This window comes from Lepidothrix coronata, unplaced genomic scaffold (genome assembly GCF_001604755.1).
Source record: "Lepidothrix coronata isolate B3197 unplaced genomic scaffold, Lepidothrix_coronata-1.0 Scaffold11, whole genome shotgun sequence".
NCBI classification, from domain to species: Eukaryota; Metazoa; Chordata; class Aves; order Passeriformes; family Pipridae; genus Lepidothrix; species Lepidothrix coronata.
Genome location: NW_016690191.1, coordinates 8,142,521 through 8,167,839, shown reverse-complemented (window position 1 = coordinate 8,167,839; position 25,319 = coordinate 8,142,521). Strand labels below are relative to the sequence as shown.

The following is a 25,319-nucleotide window of genomic DNA, read 5'->3' as shown; positions in this document are numbered from 1 at the left end:
TTCAAAGGAAAGCATTTAACATGGATGGGCACTCAAATAAATCAGGAGAAGTTCTTAAAAATATTTAATCTGGGACATGTTTCATTTTCAGGCTGAGAGACTCTTTCAATATCCTGAACAGATGATCAAACTACCCAGTGAGCAAGATAAGAGCATGAGAACTACTGTAGAGCTTCACCAAAGAGACAGCAGATGAAGTGAGAGGGGCCACCTAAAAACATACACTGTTCACAACTTCACACCTTAGAGTCAATAAAACCCATTCATGGCACGTGCAAGGTCAGGACACAAAGGCCAATACATTTGACTCACACCAGTCTGCACTGGCTATCACATACCATTCCTTCACAGCTCAGCAGCTTTCCAGGTTGTCACTAGGGATTTCAGTGGAGCTGTGTCTTCCAGTGATTTTCACAGATATTCTCAGAAAAGGCATTTGGCTCTAATGGAGCTAAGAGTCAGAAATCAGATCCTTCCCTTTGACATTGTTCTAAAGCCATGAATGAACCTATCACCCCTTCCTCAAGTCATGAGATTAGCTTGAAAATAATACTGTCATGTGCTTATTTGCCTCCAGCATTAGATGCTCAGATCCTCATTTTCAAGCTTTCTACAACTATCTATTTGAAAGAAAGAGAAAGCAAGCCAGGATTCTTGTGTGGCTAATGTACATCAAGCTGATGCTTTAAGAAAAACGGCAGCCATCATGAGAGTTGGCAACTCTCAAATTGCTGGTTATGAAGGAAAGAATATTAAGCAGCTATCATCAATCTATCTACATCCAGGAAGTGAGCCATGAAATGCTGACAAAGGGGAATATCTGGTCTGACAATGACGGTATATTTATCTTTTAAATTAAGAATAATGGAGTTACACTGAAGAGACTCATTTTAACTTTGCAACAGTAAAGTATCTGTCTCATCACCTTAGGGTGATATTTGAGCACCTCAGGGTAAGAGAATTTATTCTATCAGCTCTTTTAAAGACCACCATTTTACACAGATAGTTACCACAACACTCCAAAGATGCCACAGGACCTGCATGAACAGAAGAAAAAGAGTGTGGAAACTCACCTTCTGAGCAGCACCAGCACAGCCTCCTGTCACAGCGGTTGGCCAGGTACTCAGTGCCCTTTTCATCCTCAACTTCTCTTCTGCCAAACAGGGATAACACCAGACTATCACAACAGTGTTGAGGTTTGGGGTATTTTTTGAGGATGAAAACATCTTCATGCATTTTGTTTCCCAGCACATCAGGCCTTGTGACTGGGAGCATGAGTGCTGTGTATGTGCACAGACCATCACAGAAGAAGAGCACAGCTGTGCACAGGGTCTGCATCCTGAGACAGGAGCCACAGCACTGAGGTACAGCTGTAGGCTGCACTCCTACCAGCCCTGGGGCCAGCTGAGCACCCTCATCCAAACCCACACCAGGCTATTTTTTTACCAACTACTACCAACAAAACCCCCCAAAACCCCAAACCCACAAAAAAACAAATCCCAAAAACCAAAACCACAAGGAAAGGATGACACTGATGTGTGATTGAAACAGTGGGATGCAGCTTGAGTTATAAGGAAAATTCCAAGTGCATTTATAATTAAGGAAGCCAGAGAAACTTAGCATTCCTGTACAGGTATGATTACCTGTACCTAAGTTAGCTACAGATTTCTTACTAGGATCTATACCACCTTTTCTTCCCCTAGAAAGACTGGACCCCAGCCCCTACAAAAATATTTTTTTTGTTACTTTAAGCTAGTCATTAATTGATCATACCATCCCAATATCTTTTCCAGGGACTGGATCCTTCCAACAAGGACTCACGCTCCCCCTAAATTCTGAAAAACTCACCTGCTTTTCTTCCTCATTACCCATGCTCTGTCTGCTGAAATCGTGAAGAAAGTAGGAGAAAAAACCCTCAAGCAATGCTAAACAATTTCACTGCTTATAGAGAAACTCCATCTTGGACTTCTACAGAAGTACTAAACTCCTACCCCACTCACAAGAAAAAAAAAAAAAAAAAAAAAAAGAGTACTTGTTTTGTGGAGACACAACAGCTGATCCCAATGAACATTTTCTCTCCCACCTGTCCCCTAAATAGCACACAGCTGGGTCACACCTCTAGCCAGCCCAACCTCCTTTTGCTTTGTGGGGCAGCAAACCAACTCTCTGTCCTCAGCTAAACTGAGAAGCATTGAGATGTATTGTAGCCAGTTTACACCAGAATGTGGTCACTGGGTAAGGAGCTACAGCTGCTGTAGTTTGATGCTCCCTCATCCTTCTAGAGGGTTGTGCTCGGGCAGCCATCCCCGTGGGTGGCAGAGCATCAGTGTTAGCAACCTGCCTACCAAACAGCCACCTCCTCTCTCCTTCAGATGCTCTGGAAAATTTACATATCCATTTATTTTACTACCAGAGAGTGGAACTTTACCTTAACAGCAGCCAAAAAATGCAGCAGCATGCATTAAATCTGCACTACTAGTTGACACATCTCAGCTTCACAGAATATTCTCTCAGACTGCAGTGGTCCAGCCCGGGCAGCCAGCAGTGCTGAGGCCAGAGCATACTCTGGCTGCCAGTGTTTTTGTGCTGGGTCAAGCACGCAGACAGGCAGCACGTGGTTCCTCATGCTGGGAGACCAAGGGCTTTTTTCCTATTTGTTGCTCTCTCCAGGGGTGTTCTTGGCAAGGAGGGTGAGAGCGCAGCACCCTCACTCACGACTTCTCAGCAAACTAAGCAGACTTCAGCCTTCAGCAGAATCAAAGCTCTGGCTTTGCTTCAGCTATGCATGGAGAGGGGGTGCCTATAGAAAGGAATTAGAGCTTGAACACACAGTAAAACCAGAGCAGAGCAAAAGCTTCAAATCCTGAAATCACATGACTGAGCTTTCCTAACCATGCAGCGAGCATGTTGCTGTACCAGAGCTTGTTCCCATCAGAACAGCAGGCTCATAAGTACTTTAAAGCTATTAAAAAAGAGTGAGCCATCAAAAAATACCTAAATTGAAATGAAGCAGCTGAAAAACTGTGCTGAAGTTTTAAGAGTAAGCCAATGATAAGTTTCAAGGAAGAGAGGCAGTGGCAAGGAAGCCTCTCACCTTGGTAACAAAACCCTTTCTGTTGACCTATGTAAGGAAAGAGCCACCAGTAATTTAGACAGGAAATTTTGTACTGTTTTCTTTGGTGGAAAGTGGGATTTGGAAGAAAATCCTTAAATCTTTCAAAATCAGAATGACTTATTTTCTCCTGAAAATAAACACGGAACTCATTTCTGGAAGTTAGTTGTCCCCCCTAAAAATCTTGACTATTAAAATCATTCTTGCTCTAGTAAAAAGCATTCTGGGCCACAAAGGGGTCAGAAATGGGCAACAGCAATTGCTGCAGAATTTGCTGCTCCAGAAAATTTTTCTCTGTGTTCATATTGTAATAGTGGCTGTACAATTATGTTTGATTCAAACCAAAAGGAAAATTTCCACTTTTTCATCTTATCTCATCTCTTGCATCCTAGAGAAGGGTTGATCACATGTTAGCCAAACACCACAGACACAGGGAATGAGGAGAGTTTAGAGGGATTAGATGCAATGGAGCAAAACAATATGCTCCAGTTTGCACTTCTTGCTCATAAATGAGGGCATCAGCCCAGCACCTCACAAAGAATCAGAAATAAAACAGGCACCCCAAAAAGCCATTTGGCATCATAAGGTTGGAAATGTTTACACACACGTGTATAAGTGATTCTATGGAAACACAACTCACTTCCTGAGAAACCAGTAACTGGGGAAGGGCAGGGGGGACGACTTTACAAAGCTTAAAAGACCGTATTTTACTCTTTAATCCTCAGTTATACACATGACTTCATTGTGGAAAGGTTGCCAGACAAAGGAGTTCAGTGAATTGGGTCTGAAGGGAGGGATTGTGTGTAGGTCTCCGCTCTGCTCTTGCAAACGTTCACCTAAATTGCACAGCCATCCGCCCCACCTCAGGGGCAGCCCTGTGCTCCCACAGTCCGGCACCGGGATCCTGGTAATCAATGGGAATAAGCAAAATTGTCACAGCAGAAAAAAGGTACGGAGTACCTTTGACCTCCCCAGACAGCCCACGGCACCTGGGTGTCACGGTCAGCACCTTGCACCAAGACCTCACTCGCCACGGCCAAAACCTCCGTTGTCCCCCAAACGCAATGCAGGACAGGCCGAGAGCCGGAGCGCGGCTCCCTGCGGGCCCGTCAGGCGCAGCCCAGGCTCGGGAGGCGCTGCCGCAGAGCCCCGGACCCCTCCTGCGGCCGGCAGGGAGTGGTGGGACCCTGAGAGGGGTGGCAGGACCCCTGGGGGGGGGGTGGCGGGACCCTTGAGAGAGGGGGCCAAGAGACCTGACAGGGGCGCGACCCCTGCGAGGGGCGGCGGGACCCTGAGATGGGCGGTGGGACCTCAGAGAGGCACGGCCGCTGAGAGGGGCGGCGGGACCCTGAGATGGGCGGTGGGACCTCAGAGAGGCACGGCCGCTGAGAGGGGCGGCGGGACCCTGAGATGGGCGGTGGGACCTCAGAGACGCACGGCCGCTGAGAGGGGCGGCGGGACCCTGAGATGGGCGGTGGGACCTCAGAGAGGCACGGCCGCTGAGAGGGGCGGCGGGACCCTGAGATGGGCGGTGGGACCTCAGAGAGGCACGGCCGCTGAGAGGGGCGGCGGGACCCCTGGGGCGGGGGCGGGACCGTGAGGGCAGGGCGGGGGCGGGGGGCGCGGCCCCGCGTGACGCTCGCGCCCAGCGCGGCCGCCGCCGCCCTGGCTCAGAGCGGCTCGCGCGGGGCCGGGCGATGCGGGCGGGCGCGCGGCGGCGCGCGGCGCTGCTGCTGCTGTCGGCGCTCGCGGCCTGGGGAGCGCGGGCACAGCGGCCCGGCGGGAGCGCGGGTACGGGGCCTGAGGGCACCGCGGGGCTCTCGGGGGGACATCGCTGCCCTTCTAAAACAGCGGAACCCACCGGAGCTCGAACCCGCAGAGACGCCCCCGCAGCCCGCGGAATTGAAAGGTGTCGGGATGTGTAACACTTTTGTGCTCAAATTTTCAGAAAACGGGACGCGCTGTGTCCTCTCGTCTTCATCCGAGTTTCCTGAAGGATTTTTCACGCCGCAGGAGAGGAAGGATGGAGGAATCGTTATCTACTTCATAATTATCCTGTACATGTTTTTGGCCGTGTCCATTGTGTGCGATGATTACTTCCTACCCTCCCTTGAGATCATCAGTGAATGTAAGTGACATCCTGATCTTTTCCCTGTAAAACTGAGCAGCTTGGTGCTCAGTTCTCTTTAAACATTCTCTAAAAAACATTCTCTTTTAAAAAACTTCAAAGTTTGAGCGCTCTGAAACAAAACCAAACAAGCTTCAGTCTTTGCGCAGACATATCAATACAGTATTTAATTCGATACACAGGATCAATATTAGCTTGAAAAAACATTCTCCGATTAAACTGCACAGGTATTCATTTAGCATTTGCTTTCTTTCTGACTGGAGGAAAATCTTAACACTTTCTCAGTATTAACTGACAATGTAACTCTGGGGTGCACAGTGGCATGTCCAGGTTACTAGTAAAAGAAAAAAAAAAAGAGGGCAAGGCTGGTGTGTGGAACCAAACCAAGAAACCAAAACTCTCCCTGTATTTAGAACACAGGAATTTAGCACCTATCTAGAGTTTCTTTCTATGAAAGTAGTGAACAAGTATCAGGATGAGCTACTGTTTACATATTAAAAGTATGACACAGGAAGCAAAGGAATACTGGGGTTACAATGGTTCTTTGACATCTAATCAACCTGTACCAATTCCCCTGGCTTAAGCAGACCACTGAATTAAAGAGATGGTCTTGGCTGGGAGTTCAGCTTTTCACTGCCAAGAATTAAAAAAATTCCTTAGGGAAACTCATCCCTGAACACCGGAAAACATTCTCCAAACCAGCACACTTACAGAAAATGTAAGTTTAAACACTGCTGTAGAGCTGATTTTTTTTAATTGATGGTAATTAAGCATTTGTCAGACTTCCTCCATGGTTGGCCAAACATCCCTCTTCTTTGTGCAGAAGACTTGATCCCCAGAGTGAGTTACATTTCAGGAACAGTCAACTTACCAGGACAAAAATCTCATTTCTTTCAAGCAAGACACAGGCTTTTATACTGTCCATACGAAGTGAAAATTTGTTTTTAAGACTGCAGCACAAATTTGCATGTAACTAGTGCTTCTGGTATGTGAAGACACAGTAGTATAGATTTCCCTGGAAGACAGATAGACTTGATATGGATCATGTAACAAAATCACACCAGTTCACGGAATTTCCCCACAATTATTACCCATATGAAACACAGTTGAAGCCTGCTTACAAATGCCTATTTTACAAGAGATATGCACATGATCTCAGAAATTCATTATCAGTTCCTCTTTTCTGGTATTTAAACTAATTTCTGTAACAAAGTTAGAAATAAACTAGCCCAATAAATGAGGCTAGTTTTCAAGATATTTTTTTATGAATTTCAAATAAATGCATTGACTGTACAAAAATAATTAAAGTTCATTCTATTAAACTGTAGTAGCATCTAACATTATATACTAATGCAAGTAAAGGGTACAGACTACTGAAGTATCAATTTGCTCTATACCCAGGCCTTGGCCTCTCTCAGGATGTTGCTGGAGCAACCTTTATGGCTGCTGGAAGCTCTGCTCCAGAGCTTGTCACTGCTTTTCTAGGTATGTTTTGACTCCTTAGAACCTAGAATTCTTCTCCTTGTGTGTTGAACTGAGACATACCAGAAAGTCATTTTCCTTATAGGAGCTTTTGTGACAAAAGGAGATATTGGCGTCAGCACCATCCTTGGATCAGCAATCTATAATCTCCTTGGTATTTCTGCAGCTTGTGGACTGTTTTCCACCGTGGTATGTATCCACTTTGATAGTTCTGCTCCTAAGAGCCTAACAGTTATCTATTCTCATTTTCCAAGAAAACCCAAGGGAGACTTACTATGACAACTGCCAAGTTTATTATTTAGTAGCAAAACCAGCATGTAATCAGTTTTAAGATAACTTGCTATGAAATTTTTTTAAAAACACTAACTTGTTAAATATCATACTTAAGTCATTCCTAAGAATCTTAAATTTTTACATAATATAGAAACAACATATTGATGCAGCATTTACAGCACTTAGTGAAAGTATTACAGAGAGGTTTAAGAAAAGTAAATGACTCTGATCTGCAGGTTTCCAGGCTATCCTGTTGGCCGCTGTTTAGAGACTGTCTGGTCTATACAATCAGTGCAGCAGCAGTCCTTGCGATGATCTCTGACAACAGAATTTACTGGTAAGAGCACAAGCTGTGTTGAATTCATGTTGACTGGAGATTAGCGAGACAGTGTTTTGAAAAACAAACAAAAACCCCCAAACTTCAAGTAGCCTGAACTGCCGTTCACTAACAGAAATAAACATCCTGTTGGCTTTAAAAAACAGAAAGTCACAATACTTGTAAAGATTATTACCCAAACATTCAAACTCTGCATATTTATAAAGTTTGATCTGCATAGGTTTGTCTGTACAGACTTCACAATTTCTGTCACAACTGTTCTAGCATAGCAATTAGTGGTCATCATTTACTCCTTTTGAGCCTTTCCTTTCACAGCAGAATTGTTCACAGAAACATTTGTCTGCCAGAAGACCATGAGTTTCTGATGTTGTAACTCTTCCATCAACACCAAAACTCTTGTTACCTCAAAAAGACAGTCAGGTCTAGCACTAAGTCTCTTGAAGTTTCTAATTTAACCATCACATGAAGACTCAGTTTTGCAAACATCAGGAAGATGTTCAGTCAGTAAGATTCCCTGGGAAACATGCAGCTATACAATACACAAACAAGATTCTGCAGGGGAGGGGAATTAATCAAACTGCTGAAAGACAGGGGGACACTCACAAACTTCCATGACATCAGCCATACAACTGCAAATAGATGCTTTTGTATGTTTTCCTTTTGCTACTCATGCAAATTTTCTCTCTCTACCTATATCAGCCACTGGGTTCTTTTATACTACATGTTACATAAAACCTGTTTTTCATTCTAGGTATGAAAGTGCATCCTTATTATTGATATATGGGTGTTATATTCTGATACTGTGTTTTGACATTAAAATCAACCAATACCTCATGAAAAAGTTCAGTCCCTGCTGTACATGTTTTACAAAAGCTATGGAAGAGAATGCAGAGCAGCAGCCACTGGTTGGATGGAGGGAAGAGAGTGGACCTCTAATCCGTCAGCAGTCAAGGACAGACAGTGGAATTTTTCAGGATGAGCTGGACTACTCTCACCTTTCAACAAGCTTACATGGGCTTGATGAAATCTCTGGAGGTACAAGTACTATTACAGCTGTCTCTAGCATTCTGCATGCCTGTCTGCATCAGTTCTAATCAAGAGCAGATTCTGAAATAGTTTTAAGATTTTGCTCACAGAAGAACTCCAGCATAGTATTTAAGTAAATAATATTCTAACCTGGAATATAAAATTAAGCAAAATCAGACTGGTGGTATTTATATGAAGTTAATTGCTAGAGGAATGTAAGCATAGTTGCTCATTTTTGTCATATTAGAACTTTTAACCGTCTTTGCTGTGTATATTTGAAACTTCCCAGCAACGCTGCTTGTAAAATGCACTACGACCTGACAGCCACACTGGTACTGTACTAATATATGCTATTTTCTTATGACAATGACAGATTCATAGCCCAAGAGATGCATCATATCAGAAGGAATAGCTGTGATGTGGCCACAGGCCATGTTTCTTCTTAGGCAAAAAAACAGTAGTTTTTTTGGTAAATGTTATGGGTAAACCTTTATAGAGAAGTTCATTTTTCATCCACCTTGGTGATGTGGTAATAAAGAACATTTTAATCATAGAGTACCAGGTTGGAAGGGGACCCCAGGGATCACCTGGTCCAACCTTTCCTGGCAAAAGTACGGTCTAGAGAATATGGCCCAGCACCTGTTCAGCTGAATCTCAGAAGTGTTTAGCACTAGGAATCCATCACTTCCTGAGGAAGTGATTTTAGTAGCTGATTATTCTCATTGTGAAAAATGCTTTTCTTGTGTACAAGCAGAATCTCCCCATGAGTAACTTGATTTCAAAATTTTGTCCAGAGTGATGCAGGTACTGGGCAATACTACAGCTGGAACCTGAGGAGGTATTTTTTACCTTTTTTCAGTATTCTCCCAAGTAAAGGACAGTAATATACTGTATGCTATGGATTCAAACTTAATTAATGCTACAATTTAAAATAGTTACTTTTTCTTCACCAGATCATCCAAATGTCTTCACCATGCCTGAAGCAGATATGAAGAGAATTTTGTGGGTGTTATCGCTTCCCATTATCACACTACTCTATTTGACTATACCAGATTGCAGAAGACAGTTTTGGAGGAACTGGTTCATGGTGACATTTTTAATTTCAGCAGCATGGATTTCTGCAATAACTTATGTTCTCGTATGGATGATAACAATAGCAGGTAGGTACCCAAAGTGCTCCTGCTATACAGCATCAACCAACCAAGAATCACTGAAAAAACAGTTTTCTCCCTGTGAAGTTTCCCTTTCCACAACCGTCAGTTTAGCAACTCAGACTTCACTGTAAAAAAACACAACAAGGAAAACCCAACAGAAACTTATGTCTGACTGCTTAGTTGGCCACCCTCTTCCATCTAATGATGGAACACTTCTGAGTTTAGCTGCTTCACACTACTTACCATCACAGGAAGGAGGATTTGTTTCTGTAGCTACAAAAAACCAGCCTATATTTAAAAAGAGTTTCATTAAACTGCTCATTAAGGGAAACAATTAGATACACAGCAATAAACTTGTCATGCTGAAGGCTGACAAACACAAAATCCACAAAGACTGGAATTAGAGGTTAAGGTTTTTGGAAAAGATCTGTTATTTCTGCACCTGTATTTTTCATGAGTGCTATAGTAAGAGATTTGGCATTAAATTAACTGCCAAAAAACGTCCCAAATTTTTGTACTATATTATTTCAACTATAGCATCATGTGTTTATTAACCATTGTTGATGTGTGTGTGTATGTAGATCTCTTACCAATCTGCATCATCAAAAACTGAAGCAGTGAAAGGATTGTGTTTAAGTGAGGGAAGGGATATGAACTTGTGTGTAAAAACATTCTACTAAATGTTTTAAGGTACCTTAAGGTATTAAAGTACCTTAAGGTATTAAAGGTCTCCTCATTTCACTATTTCTCCAGTCAGCTTTAAAGAAATCAAGTTTTTAATTTCAAGAACAAGCAGAAAACAAAACTCTAAACCAGAAAGAAATTTTACAAAGCTTGCCATTTCCACCTTATAGTTCACTAATCCTACTCAAGCATTCTGCTAGCTCAGATATGAATAACTCCTTGTTCAGTGCAGAAACAGACCTACACGTTTGGTAAACCTTTGAGAAATAACTAGTAAATGGCTGGATACAACAATCACCATGTTCACCCCTTGGTCAAATAATTTTCCAGTTGTATCTAAAGAGCAAGGGTTCACTGTTCACTGTCTGGATGCTAGAAGCCTTTGAAACAGGATTCAAGTCAAAGTTATTGCTGTTCTACAAGACAAAGCATTAATTCATATGAAAGCAGGTACAGTGGAGATTCAGTAGTGTATTAGTTCACCTTCAACAGTCATCACAGGCAGTACTGGGGTCTTTGGCCCACTATTTCTAGGTAAAATATGTTCTACTTACATGTTAAAACACTAAAAGTTACACACACATTATATTCAAGTCCAGATTCTTTCATGAAGGTTGACTCAAAGATTCTATAGTTGCATAATCAGCCTATCAGAATTGCCACAAAGGTGTCACAGCTGGGGACTAAACTTAGATGGTCAAGAACAAACCTACCTCAGTACACCTTTCTGTTGCTAGCAAAGAAAATCTGACTACTTATAGCAAGACATTGCCACTGATACACAAAATTAACTAAAGGCTAGAAAAATAATACTATTCTATCTTTATGGTCAGTTGCCAGAAAAAAAAAACCAAACAACCCTACACATTAAATAGAAGATAAATCTATCTAATAAAAAGAAAAATTAGATTCTCCTGAGTTTATATTCTGTCTTATAACCTTCAGAGGGCTAGAAACTACTGTTGGGTACATAAGGCTGGTTCATTCATACTTCACCTTGGTTTGACCCATTATTTTCCAGCCTGGATGGTTTATAAAAGTTGATTTTGTTGGTCGCTCATCCTACAAATCTGTTAGGAGCGATGGAAGGATAAAGAGAATACAAATTCTGCAACAGGATCACGTTAGTCCCTCTGAACCAACAAACAGTTTCAAACATAAATTTACTGGGCTGCTCTAGACTAAGATGGTGAGTAATAAACAAGCATTGCTGACCTAGCTTAGAGCACTGCCTCTTATTTTATTAAAATTGCTCTTATTAGAGTTGAAATACTGCAAGTAAGAATTCAGATTTCAACAATAAAAAATATTAAGATAGTTTTTAGTGAACAAAAAAGTTTAAGAAAAACTAATTACTTAATAGCTTGAACAGAGGTGTCAAACACTTCAGCATATTGACCCTTCTGAATGGTACAACTGCTAAAATGGTTTTGATGAATCTCTGTATTTTAACTGAAAAATGAAGAGAGTCACAGGACATGTGGGGCTAAGAAAAATAGACAGTGGGGGAAAAATAAGCTGCCCTTTTAGTAACAGTTTAGAACTTTTCTTCATTTAAACAAGTATTTACCTAACGGAACTCACACTTCCAAAGGGTTGCTTGTACTTACAAGTCATATAAAAATTCTGCATTTTGATTCTTCCAAATCTAAGCACTTTCTAATTGGAGTGAAATGGTAAACATGTAGTTGAGACAGTTTTCTCCTAATATCTTAATGACCCTCCTACCCAAGAAAATTCATGTGCTTTTCCCCTTCCCCTTTAGAGAGGGTGATTATAAGAGTTATTGCTTCATAAGTCTTTCGAACGCTAATGAGGAGATGCCCAAAACTGTAAGAGAGACTATATTTTCTAAAGTTGAAAGCAAAAAGGAAAAAAAAAGTAGTTGTTAGATATTTAAACATCTACTTTATCTGCAAGAAAAAATTCATAACTGCTATTTTCTTGACCACTGGAGACATTCCACACAGGTCTTTGAGAAACTTAAGATGGTTACTATACTACAGTTCCTTTTTTATTTGATCGAAGAACAAGGACAGGATGGTATTTCTTTGTTGTTACTCTTGTTTTTAACTGCTTTGTGATTTAGTCATTTCATATGTAGTCAAGTTAGCTGACACATTCCATTTGAAATTACTGTATGATTACTAATTCTTTCTTTAGCAAACATAGTGCAAAGCACTTTCTTTGGATGAAATCTAACTAAAAACATACTTGCATTTTCCACCGTTATTTATCAACTGCAGGTGAAACACTGGGAATTCCAGAGTCAGTAATGGGTCTCACATTACTAGCAGCAGGAACAAGTGTACCAGATACAGTTGCAAGCGTGCTGGTCGCTCGAAAAGGTAAAGATTTTAGTATTCCACCTCATGCCAATGGATGTGTTTAAGAGGTATGAAGAAAAAAAAAGAATTCTAGTCAACACTTCCAGGAATTCAAGGAGTAACTTCAAAATTTGTGCTCCAGATTCTAGAGCTTAAGTTTACTAAAAATAAATAAATAGCTTAGCTGAAAAAGCTGTGGCTCAGACATTTCAAAACTTCTCAGAGTATCTCAGAGAAGTATTCTAGATTGATCTATTTGTTGTTGATCAAGTATTACAGTTTTACTGCAGAACACAACTGTAGGTCTTGGTATTTTAAACTTAACTGGACCATAGCCTGTCTAGCTTATTTTAAGTGCAACTGTGCAGATGCTGGTGATTTAGGGAGATATTTTTATGCTTGTGGTACCCAAAACCGTGTTCTGTAGAATCATGACTACAGTTCCTTCGATGCAAAATCTGAAAAGAGTGCTCTGTGAGAAACTGAGAGCTGACAGTCTGTTCCTCCAAAACAGTTTGGCAATTTCATCCAATACAATTAAGCAAACTTATTTGCCTTTCTTCTTTTACAGGAAATGGAGATATGGCTATGTCTAACATTGTAGGATCCAACGTATTTGATATGCTCTGTTTGGGAATACCCTGGTTTATAAAAACTGCCTTCATAAATACATCAGGACCCATAGAAGTGAACAGCAGTGGTCTGACATACACAGCCATTTCTCTTATCTGTTCTGTTGTTTTTATTTTTCTGGCAGTTCACCTGAATGGCTGGAAAATAGATAAAAAATTGGGAACCATTTGTCTTGTACTGTACTTAGTATTTACTGTACTAGCAATTTTATACGAACTTGGCATCATAGGAAACAATCCTACAAGGGTCTGTGGTAACTAGTTTTAATCAGTGATTATACTGATGAAAAAAATTAAAGCAGGAGGAAAAGATCAGTTTCTTCATTTAGTCAAAATAAAATAAAATAAAAAAACCAACTCCAAACTCCCACTGGGCTCTAAGTCTTATATACAGAACTAAGTCATGTCATCAAAGTAATATTAAGAACAAAAACATCACAGCTTAACTGGAGCCCTTTCTTTTAGAGTCAGGAATTACAGTATGACTACAACACACATATAAAACCAAAATCCTGAAAAATAAAAAAGACATCTACTTTTTACATTACAATGTTGATACACACTGGAGGGCAAAAATAAAAACCAGAAAACACTAAATAAATCCCACTATGCAGTCTTGAGATTAACAGAGAAAATGGCTTATTTTATTAAAAACAGTATAACCATTCATTTAAACTGAATGACTAGAGACACTTGGCCTAATTTTCCAAAGGCACTGAGCATCCAAACCTTCCACGGTCAACAGGGACCTGCAGGTGCTCAGTGCCTCTAAAAAAACAACAAAAATCAGGCAAATTGTCTTTAAAAACCAAACATAGTAAGATTCAGTTAACAAGTATCACAGTATATTAAACACTATACTGTTAAAGGCTGGTGGGATTTAAAAGTTCCTTTTTACATCTTTTGTAAGCATACAATGTTACTAAAAATGACTTGCTAAGATAGAGAAGCTAAACAAGACATAGGAATGTTCCTGAACACACAGTTTTAAATTATGCATTGCGATCCAAGCGGACATCAATTTCTCTGCCACTGATTTTTATGCCGTTCATTATCCTACAGGCCTTTTCAGCAGATTCTGGTGAGTCAAATCTGACTGTTCCACAGCCCTTTGATTTTCCATTCTCCATTTTTATTTCTGCAAACATTACATGACCTGAATAAATAAGTTAAACAGCAGTTATTTCAAGTCCTCAGTGCACTAACAACTTAGAGAACTCAGAAGTGATAAAAAAACATTTCTAAGTATAATCTAGGGGAACATACGAAATTGGCACTACCAAACTGATGGTACATTCACTCATTCAGGCAAGGGGACATGGGACAAAACAGCAGTGAAGAATCCAAATTAGGATCCACTATTTCAAATCTTCACACCAGCATTAAGATGAAGTATAACTATGCCTGTATTTGACCTCAAGTTTGAAACAAAGTGCCCTGTAAGACTCAGAGAAAGGTCTGTGTTTCATTTACAGACACTGACAGAAGGGTGAGTATTGACAGGCATTAACTGAACTGCAGATTAGTCCAGTCCACTGTGTTCATCACAAAAACATATCAAGCAATAGCAACAATCAAACAGTTTTGTTAAGAAGCTGCAGAGCAAAATTAATGTCTTTAAAATGATGCAGTTACCAGGTTAGGAGTGGTGGATAAGTAACATGCACTATTCAATTCTCGCCAAGTTTTCTTGAGGTTGGACACCCAACTCACGAGGCATTATTTTTATGAAGATGTCTTGATACCTCTAAGAATGTTCAGTTCCCTGGAGCTAATGAGTTTCTGCTTATGGTGTGTTATAGCACATCCCTCCTGAGCCCCAGAATGCCACTAGGAACAAAAAACTTTTCCCTAAAATATATGACTTTATTTTTAAGTATCATATAAGACTGGCCTTTCACTGAAAGAAACTGAACACGGGGAGACAGTCTTTGTATTTCCTTATGACACGAATACAATCTGTTGCTTATAATTCTTAAAAGCAACTGAACATAATTACTACATCTGTTAGCTGAAAAAGAGATGATTAAAAAACCCAAATTCTGAACAATCTGAAAGTTGCCAGGCATTTAAGACTTAAAAAAAGAAAGAACTTGTTGCACTATATCCTCCAGCTACAAAAATAACATCAACACCTTATAATTTTTCATAGTTGAACTGTGAGTTCCATTAATATCAAATCTGCAAACAGCTGTATAACTGTCTTAGACATCAGCAGTGGTTTAGATTATTTGTCTTTTCTGTCTCTCCAAAATAAAAGTCATCCTGTAATTCAGTTAAAGCTTTCTGTTCTGAAAGTGTGTTTTCAAAACACATCATGTATTTTTATACCCAAGCTTTATTTTTTGGTTACTTCTGTGAAAAGACGAACTTTTCTGAATTACATTAAAAAAATTACTGAATATTTGTAGCAATCCTTTATCTTATATCAAAAGGCCCCTTATTTCTTAAGATAAAGGGGAACATTACAGCTTCAAAGATGCTAATCAGGATCATCTATATGCCTAAAAAACCCAATCTGCCACTTTGGCAAAATTACTATCTCTGATTTGATGCAGCACCATTTCTTGAAGTAATGCATGACCTGTACAGCCATGCCTAAAAATTATTTATATAACTCAAGAAAGCTGGGTGAAGTAAGAAAGATTAAGCTCACCAAAGTGTCCTTCAGAGTAAGGCAATAGTTTTGTCTTCCTGTCCTTATCTAATAAAGACCACATAAAACATGAAGCTGATGGAGCTGAGCAGGGGCAAGATTCATATACATACCACACTGACTGAATTTCTCCTTTAGCTTCTGCCAGGTCAAGTCAAAAGGAAGCTAGAATGAAAACACATTATTGATAACAAAATATTACAAAGAGAAAAAGAGCATGGAATCAAATATGCACACAAAATAAGCTTGTGGTTTCTACACATTCAATTGCTTACATTTCTCACAAATATCTGGTTGCCTTTAGAGCCCAATCTCTCTCTTATGCCACTTCCCATGGGGCCAGGCACAAACCCTCGATCGATATCGATGTTCCTGTCCAGGCCTCCACCCATGGCTGGTCCCATTCGATCGAATCCAGAGCTCATCCGATCCATTCCCATTCCTCCAGCCATACTGTTCATACCACCCATTCCACCACCTACACAGAGAAAGAAATGGAGGATAAAATAAAAATCTCTTTTCGGTAATAAACGCAAAAGTATTTTGTATAAAAAAAAAAATTCTTGCATTAGGAGAAAAATAACTTTATTAGAACTGCTGTAATATAAACCACCACTTTCATACATGCACAGTGATTTATCCAGTAGCATGGCTAAGATTTTAGGACAAACCAAAATAAAATAAAAGACCAAACTGCATCAAGCTGTTAGTCATACCACCTAATGTAGCAAAATGTTGAACACAAGTATTCAGATTCAAAGGCTGTCCTGTTTAATTAATAAAAATGTTACACCCTGTACCAAAAAGATCAAGTAAATAACTGTGGCCATGCTAAGATACAGATAATTTGACCAAATACACTATTGTTTATTTGGCTTCCTGCATTTACACTGAGCTTTAGTTAATGCAGCAATACCCACACTTAATGACAAAATCTTCCACAGAAGGCATTGTTTTGCAGAGAACAGAAGTTACTGCCAAGCACTGTAAAGAGCATGGACTTCCCTATGACACATGCAATGAAATATATTAATATATATTATATAAAAAGAACTAAGAGCAATGGCATTCAAATATTATTTCTGGATTCATAATTAAAAATTAATGTACAGCAAAACTATCAAGATCATTCAGGAGGGACATTCTTTTTAAGCCTTATGCCTTTCAAGATTGGCACTAGCAAAATTTTAGTTTCTCATCGGTTCTAGCCTGAGGAACTCAGACATTTGCTGCAATACAATCTCAGTACTGGAGCTTTGCACAAAGTTAAACTGAGTAATAATCTGAAATTCAAGCCTGTTTTTTTATTTCAATGATGACTGATTACTGAGGTTCAGCTTCATGAACTTTACACAAATAAATGTGCCCATCTCTCTTTTTTCTGGAACACAAGTTTACTTTAATCGCCTTTCCCTCCAAACTAGAAGTTAAAACCATTTCAAAACTAAGATAAGAGAAAGACTATATTACCAAGTTTTCTTCTGAACTTTTACCTCAACAAAAGAGCTTTGAAAACTATTAGACCTGCAGTCACATGCAACAGAACTCTACTTCTTCCACAGACAGTGAGACACTACCCTACAAGGAAATCCTCTGATACAATTACATGTACACCACATCATTACATTGCCTATGCATTTATGTTCTAGTGAAACAAGTTAACCTACTCATTCCAGATCTTACTGGGCCCATGCTAGGTGCTCCCATTCCTCCTGCAAAAACACCAATCATTGCACCACCTAAACAGAGAAAAATAATGAAGTGACATACACTGAAACCACCAGTTAGTGACAACAACAAAGCACACGCTGATGAAGTGCACCGATCTCAGTGTTACCTGGCACTGCATATCTACAGAGCACTTTAACCTGTGCCTTTCATTCCTCCCTTTCTACTACGGGATTTAAGCTACTCTGATTTCTTTCTAGCTTTTCTCCCCTCTGACAGTCTGCCAGCAGCACAAACATGGTAAAACTAAATGAGCCATTTCCCACATTGGGAAGAACAACCTCAAAACTCAAGGCTTCATCTTATTTGAACTTCACAGTACAAAAATTCAGCAATTCTGCTCCAAATCAAACATCCTCAATTTCACTAATTGATGCCACAGCCCAAAGACACCCTCCTTGGTTTCAAGGTTACTAAAGCCAAATGCCTTCACAGTATTGCCTCTTAAAATACCATTAACCTAAATATTGTACAGGAGTACAGTAGGACCTTCCCTGATTAAACACGGTCTCTATTAACTATTGTATTTGTGAGTGCTGTAATTTATTTAAGGTTAAGTTGGGAAACTCTAATCTTGATTCTCAGAACACTCTTTATATGGTAAGATTGCTGACAGGTTGCAAGATGAAGCTTGCTGGGTCTACTGAATGAAAGACTCCCCCCAGCAGTTTCTCACAGTGCCCATGTTCTTGCATTTCAAAACCAACGTATCACCAGAAGACTCAGAGCCCGCTGCTTCCATGAACATTTACAACTGGAATCACTTTGCATTTTCACTCAGGAAACACTGGATGTTTATCCAATGTTGCAAGTAGCCAGATTGAAAGTATACATTCTAAGACATTAATTCCAAGGCATTAAGCCTAGCTCAAAGGACAAGCTTGTTATGTTCTTATCACTTCCACACAATTATTTTGTGTTTAGTTTTGGGCCTGTCATGACAAGAAGGAGTGTGCCCAAAAAAGGGCAACAAAGTTGGTCAAGGGTCTGCAGCACAAGTCTTGTGAGGGGCAGCTGAGGGAGCTGGGAGTCTTCAGCCTGGAGAAAAGGAGGCCCAGGGAAGACCTTATTGCTCTCTGTAAGGTTGCAGAGATGTGGGGTCAGTCTCTTCACCCAAGAAACAAGTAACAGAACAAGAGGAAATGGCCTCAAGTTGCACCAGGGGAGGTTTAGATTGGATATTAGGAAAAATTTCTTCACAGAAAGGTTTGTCAGTCACTGGAACAGGTGGAGGAAGGAAGGGGTGGAATCAGCATCCCAGGAGGTATTTAAAAGACATGTAGGTGTGGCATTTGGAGACCTGGTTTAGTGGTGGACTCAGCAGTGCTGGGTTAAAGGTTGGACTCGAGGACCTTAGAGGTCTGTTCCAGTCTAACAATTCTGTGATTCATCCAGGTAACAGCACAGTAACAAAGTGCAAGAAGGCTCTACTGTTAAGCACTTCCAGGCCTCTGAAGATAGAAGAGTAACTCCTTTGAGGGAACCCCACTGTCAGCAAGATATCATCTATAAACAAAACAAAGCTGCCTCAGAAGAGGCAAAGAAATACCATTCTGAGCTGCATGAGCTCAGAAGGCAGGAAGAAAACTGAGGGCACCTAAATTCACCATTCCTATCCAATGCTACGTGATTTGCAGTAAAAACAATGTTCCACCATGCATTTGCAAACAGGCTCTGGGGAGCCTGTTCCAGTGCCTGACCACATTCTGGGTGAAAAACTTTTCCCTAATATCCAACCTAAACCTCCCCTGACACAGCTTCAGGCTGTTCCCTCGGGTCCTGTCACTGGTCACCACAGAGAAGAGATCTGTGCCTGCACCTCCTCTTCCCCTCACGAGGAAACTATAACTGTGACAAGGTCTCCCCTCAGTCTCCTCTTCTCCAGCTGAACAGATCAAGTGATCTCAGCTGCTCCTCCTACAGTTTTCCCTCCAGACCCTTCACCATCCTCACGGCCCTCCTCTGGATGCAATTTTCCACAGAAAATTTAACAGTTACCATACCCATCCTTCCAAAAGACTCTCCAAAACCACGGTTCAATGCCATCTCACCACGACCAAATTCTCTTTCCATGTTTGCTCCCATTCCACCACGGAACATTTCTATAGAGAACAAGGCAAAAAAACAGGAATATTCTGTTATTAACATCGAAGTTTATGCTCCTACAATACTTGTTTCACAGCTGCTTGTTTAAATAGAAGTGGGTCTAATGCACAAGTCAGAGGCACCCATTAAATATTTAACTCTCATGCCAGTTACTAGGCCTCCACTCAGGCAACTGTGTCCTCTGGACTCATCTATATTACCCATCCCTAAATGAAGAGCTTTTAATAAATAAATATTAGCAAACTAGTAAGTGTACAGGAACGGTGTTCAACTACCTCCCATTCGGTTGACTCCAAATCCTCCCATATTGGGCATTCCTTCCATTCCACGAAATCCAGCAAGTCCTGTAAAATAAGGACGAGTGTTTTCTATACAGTATTAAAGAAACACTTAAAGCAAAAAACTTCACTGCACGTACCGCCTCCCATTCTACTCATTCCACCAAATCCTGGACCGTCTATTCCCATACCTTTAAACCAAAAAGACAAACAACATTTAGAAGACAGGCAAGATCCTCATGGATTTTTAAACGCTTACAGATAGTTAAAATCTCCAAATCACACTATACAAGGCTTCCTTTATCAAAAGTCTGTAATTCTTCCAAAAACAGAAGTGACAATTTTAAACTGTACAACTTAAAAATTAAGAATGTGGATGTACCTCCTGGACCCATGCTCCCCATTCCACCGCCCATGCTCAACTGTGTTGCACTGATGGGTTGTCCACCTGGTCCAAGTCCCATACCAATGCCACCAAGACCACCTTGAAAACAACAAAATAAGTATCGTCAGAAGAGAGATTTTCTTCTGTACAATACAGAGACCACAGTAAGCAAAAGTACTATTACACTATGCCAAAAAAGGCACTAAACTGTGCCCAAACATGTATCATCAGATATTAAGTGCAAGCAGTAGAAAACAGAGTGTGCACTCACGAGGTAACTGTGAGCTTTTGCTGTCCGCAACACGGAAATCTTCGTGAGGAACTGATTTGTCATCCTGATAAAAAAACAAGGATGTCATGCCACGATCCTTTCAATGTTTTGGCAGAGACATTATAAGGTAGCAAGAAATGTAAGCAACTCACCATTTTTACATGCATGGGTCTATCAAATAGGAATTGTCCATTGAACATTGCTGAAGAAATGCAAGTCAAGGAGTCTACAGAAAGTAATTTTACTATTTAAGAAGAATTAATGTAATAACTTACTTTATTTCTGTACCGTTATCTTTCCTTACTTGATCCTTAGAATGCCCATTCAAAGGCCAGCAGATGCAATACAAGCTGTTAGGTACATGGAAGTCAGTTTAACAACTGTCATAGTCTTAGATATTTTAATTTAGTTCAACACCACCAGGAACTTTTAGACTTTAGCAGTAAACTTAGTCACTTTTACAAATGTAATCTGTACACTATTACACTCTACTCCCTATACACAAGCTACAAGGCAAATAAGCACCATTTGCAAAACTATGCCATCAGAAGCCATTAAAGACTAATCCATATTTGATCAATTGTTTTCCAAACCCAAGGATACATATTGCTTGAACAGCTTCAATTGCTTGTTCAAAGGTAACTGTTCCCATCCCTCGACTCTTGCCATCTTTATCTTCTTTGATGTCGGCACGCTTCACAGTTCCAGCAATGCTGAACACCTCCTTCAGCTTCTTCCAGCCAACTTTAAAGTCAAGCTGACACACAGAAATACATTAGTGATTTCAGTGCACATCTCTGTTCTGCCATTACATCTGAAGAGATTTCCTGCATTGCTGTTAACTCTTCAGCTTCACAAAATGCTTGATGAATGTAAATAGCCATGATTTTGTAATATACACACACTACATCAAAGTCTAAAAGCAACAATTTATTCTATGTACATGTATTTTACTTTCATTAACATACTAACGTTGAGGAATGGATTTGATCTTGAGAAGAGCAGCTGTACTTCCACAAGGCCTCCTGCAGATACAGTTGTGTCTTGTGCAAATAAAGAACTTACATTGTTATATTTATTGGAACTTCATTAAGTTAGTCTGAAGTAACTAGCAAGATAAACTGCAGTGTATATTTAATAAAAAAAAAATGCAGTTGTAAATAGCAAAAAGATGTATAAAATGTTTTTTAATCAACAAATAACTGCAATAATTATAAGTGCATGCCAGCCTCAAAAGTTTAATGTATCTTTCCATGTCCAAAATATGAATATATACAACCTTTTCAGTTGAATATAGTAATTTTGAACTAATTTCCAACTTCCTCTTTATATTAAAACTGAACTACGCAGGTATAAGACGTCTTAAAAAGATCAAGTAATAAAGTTATAAAATGCAGTTTTAAACTTACATTAGCAACAAAAATAGTGGACCCAAGCCTGCCTGCCTGCAAGTTACTGATAACTTCAGGAGGAATGTTTGGATTATTGAGAATAGAAGGTGGTAAATTCATTATTCCAGGTGCTGCATCAGGTCCATGTCCTCCTGGAAACTGTCCTCCCCCACGCTGTAATGCCCTACGAGCATGTTCACCTTCAGGATCCTGAAACATGGGCAAAAATAAAGCCACTTAATGACCAACAACGGGACTGGCAACAAACAAAAAGTACTGTTGAAATTCTACATAAACCCATCAAAATTATCAGCTGATATCCTTGTCCATGTCAGAGGGATCAAAGACTGAATTAGCATGGAGACCTAATTCCCTCACCTCTAGAGGTGGGTCCTTTTAGATGAGGGTTGAGCCATATAGGCAAAGCACTTGCTGAGGAAGTGTGCACTGCCACTTCACATGCTGCACCTACCCTATGGACAAGTAGAAAAGATTTCAAGCTAAAGGACTGTCAGCCTGGCACCTTCCTCCAAGAACTGAACTAATTTAATTAGGTGGTGGATTTGTATTATTTATTAATACCACTATTAAAGTTGTAATAGGATAAGAAGAACTGCATCAGATACTGTGATATAGTACACTACAACAGAAATGTTGGTATTATTTCACTTTCCAGGCAGCACAACTTCTCTACTTCCAGCTCCCTTGTTGCACATATGTAGTAGTCTGACAATTAGCTCCTTCTGTGCCATATTTTGAGGCAGGTAAGCAATGTAAACATAGCATTATTTAGGCTGGAAAAGACCTGATGACACTAAGGTAAGAATATGAAGTTAAAGTTGTTTCAAAGAAAAACAGCATTAGATTATTTTGACTTTAGGATTTTTGCCGGTTTACTTGGGATAGCTTCTGCAAGCCAACAGGCACTTCAGCCAATTAAGAAAATTTCATAAAAACTTAAACTGGAAATTACACATCTAAGACTGTCAAAACACTGTATTGTCATCTCAGTAGCTACAGTACCTTCACTATTTCAAATTCAAAACAGCAGCAATAATCATACCTCTTTAATATTCAGGGGTCTTCCACTAAGATCATATTTGTTCATAGTGTCTAATGCTTTCTTAACAAATTCTTCATCTTTGAATTCAACCACACTTAGAGAGAACAAAACATTTAGAGCATTAAAATAAAGTCCAAAATGCCAAAACAAATAGAATGTTTGAATATCAGTGTGTTTCTACACACTTAGAAAAAGAAACTTACCCACAACCCTACATCCATGAGATTTGTCATCATATGTAAAAAGAAAACAAGCAAACAAGAAGTCAGTCAGCACATATAACAGAGCAATGAAGATTCCAGTTAAAGATCCCAGCTCACTGTTAAATAACTATACAAGTTATTTTCAGCTTCAAAATCCATAATACGTGTTCTTTAGTGGTAGCCAATCTGAATTTCTCCTGCTTTCTCAATATACATACCTTTCAAATGCAAGAGAATACATTGTCTCTTACTCTCTTAGAGTCAAACCAGAATTGGAAAAATGCCACACAGATCCATGTAAGGACAATTGGGGAGAGGAGGTGGGAGGGAAAGGGTGGAAAGAAAATAGCCCCAAAACATAACCAAAAACCAATCAAGACACTCATCATGTCATTAAAAGCTGCCCACTGACTAAAGAATTCAAATCTACCTATATCGAGTATACCAGTACAATGAACAAGGAGTCTGCATACCTCTTCAGTATTACAGCAGAATTGAGAAATTACCTTGTAAGAAAATAACCTGATTGACTGCACCAGAATCCTTCTAATAAAGCAAAGAGTAGAGGATTGCTTTAAGTATAGCAAAGCTGACAGCATGTTTTAGTTTTAACAAGTATTAAAGAAGTAATTTACAACAATTGATACAACCTCAGCTAAGACTCAAACCTGCATTTCTCATGTTCTCACTGCAGGTTCAGAGCTGCTATTGGCCCAACTTTTGACTATTTTTAAGAAGACAGAGGAGCTTTAACAATCTTCACTCCTAGTGCCTCATTGCAGGCACTCTGCTGGCTACCAACCATCTCCATCCATTTAGTTTTAGGAAAGCAAATACATTAATCCAGTGTTTAAAGTACCAACCCTGCAGAGCTGTCAAATCAGGCCCTTCACACAGTATATTCTTAGCTAACATTTTATACTCATTGGCCCCGAGAATACTACGCTAACAAAATTTAAATAAAATTAGTGGTTTGTTGAACGTCCTTTATATGAAACAATTTGTACCAAAACAAAGGTGTTGGCTAAAAAGAATTAAGTAAATGCCATTTGTTAACATTTACAGAAGTACTTTGTCCTTTACAGCCAGCTAGTGTGAGTTGCATGAAAGTGTCAGACTACTTCTAATACAGAACCCTCAAGGCTACCTTAATGAAAATCAGTGTAAAAATGAAACTTACTTTCCAATAACTGGTACAGGTATTATACAAAAATAAAACTGCTGAGGAACTTTTAAACCTCTAGCAGATTGTTGCCCACGGCACTTACCCTTGATTTTCCTTCAGCATCCTTAAACAGCTCCACGTATGTAACCTCACCAACTACATAAGACATACAAAGGGAAAATACCAAGAGACAATGCATTTAAACACCAGTATCTTTCTTTACTGTGCCCCTGTGCACAAGTCTACAGAGAATCACCTATTATTCACCAACAATCAAAACCAGACCAACATACCTCCTGTCAATGGCTATGTAATTTAGCTAATTTTCAGAAATATGCAGCAGCCACATTCTCAAAAGCTAAAAACAAACAACTATATTTAACCTAATTCATACTACAGATCATATTTTGGCCAGTATGATATAGTTGGTGAACAAATTCAGATATAGAGTCCCTTAACCTAACAAATGAAACGTCAACGTTCACTGGAAAGTGTTACATTTATCATCCTACTCACAACACCTGTTTTAAGGTGACTTTCTACCTGAATATCTTCAATCATAAGTTTGCCTTCAATAATAACCAAATTTACACATCAAATATTTCACAGCAAGCGACTCACTTTCTAAAGTAGGAAGTTTCAGTGAATAAACCAATCAAATAGTCACGTCACCTTACAACAGATAAACCAGCAGTTACAGAAGGGGTACTGGCATTTTTCACAGCCTAAAAGCCAAGTGTGCTTTGCATTACTTTTGAAGAATCAATTTTTCAAGGAAAACACAGAACTAACTTTTTACAAAATCCGTATATTATCATTATTTTACCCCAAACTTAAAACAAAATTTTGGGGGCAGTAAGATTTCTCTATCAGAACTGCAACAATAGTAACAAGCTTTTAATACAAATCTCCAGACAA

At 39.7% G+C, this 25,319-nt stretch overlaps 3 protein-coding genes across 14 annotated transcripts in view; 1 reads left to right on the top strand and 2 right to left on the bottom strand.

Moving 5' to 3' along the window:
* Positions 1-3,818: 3,818 nt before the first annotated feature.
* LOC108492524 (serine/threonine-protein phosphatase 1 regulatory subunit 10-like) lies at positions 3,819-4,944 on the bottom strand. Its single transcript, XM_017804957.1, has 3 exons — positions 4,913-4,944; positions 4,102-4,689; positions 3,819-4,016 (listed from the first exon to the last, which is right to left on the bottom strand). The coding sequence occupies exons 1-3, from the start codon at positions 4,942-4,944 to the stop codon at positions 3,827-3,829; spliced, it is 810 nt and encodes a 269-aa protein (XP_017660446.1). The 3' UTR covers positions 3,819-3,826.
* On the top strand, positions 4,864-13,489 carry SLC24A5 (solute carrier family 24 member 5). Of its 2 annotated transcripts, XM_017805034.1 has the most exons (9): positions 4,864-4,903; positions 5,061-5,240; positions 6,642-6,725; positions 6,808-6,911; positions 7,232-7,332; positions 8,084-8,367; positions 9,312-9,518; positions 12,443-12,544; positions 13,095-13,489. In XM_017805034.1, exons 2-9 carry the CDS (start codon positions 5,174-5,176, stop codon positions 13,415-13,417), a joined length of 1,272 nt encoding a protein of 423 aa, XP_017660523.1. In that variant the 5' UTR covers positions 4,864-4,903; positions 5,061-5,173; the 3' UTR covers positions 13,418-13,489. The 2 variants fall into 2 exon arrangements, with proteins under 2 accessions (XP_017660523.1, XP_017660522.1); XM_017805033.1 differs by lacking the exon at positions 4,864-4,903 and having other exon boundaries at positions 4,913-5,240.
* Positions 13,461-25,319, bottom strand: part of MYEF2 (myelin expression factor 2) — a 27,287-nt gene continuing 15,428 nt past the window's right edge. For 2 of the 11 annotated variants that reach the window (XM_017805032.1, XM_017805021.1), the window contains exons 3-17: positions 24,505-24,557; positions 23,237-23,244; positions 23,034-23,127; positions 21,989-22,180; positions 21,183-21,336; positions 20,732-20,781; positions 20,580-20,643; positions 20,306-20,407; positions 20,064-20,114; positions 19,918-19,989; positions 19,543-19,641; positions 17,479-17,550; positions 16,087-16,289; positions 15,925-15,976; positions 13,461-14,311 (exon numbers count right to left, since the gene is read on the bottom strand). In XM_017805032.1, the coding sequence (XP_017660521.1) occupies positions 14,148-14,311; positions 15,925-15,976; positions 16,087-16,289; positions 17,479-17,550; positions 19,543-19,641; positions 19,918-19,989; positions 20,064-20,114; positions 20,306-20,407; positions 20,580-20,643; positions 20,732-20,781; positions 21,183-21,336; positions 21,989-22,180; positions 23,034-23,127; positions 23,237-23,244; positions 24,505-24,557 (1,430 nt within the window). In that variant the 3' untranslated portion in view covers positions 13,461-14,147. The remainder of the gene's footprint in view (positions 14,312-15,924; positions 15,977-16,086; positions 16,290-17,478; positions 17,551-19,542; positions 19,642-19,917; positions 19,990-20,063; positions 20,115-20,305; positions 20,408-20,579; positions 20,644-20,731; positions 20,782-21,182; positions 21,337-21,988; positions 22,181-23,033; positions 23,128-23,236; positions 23,245-24,504; positions 24,558-25,319) is intronic. The other 9 variants (XM_017805023.1, XM_017805024.1, XM_017805022.1 and 6 more) reach the window with 9 other exon arrangements.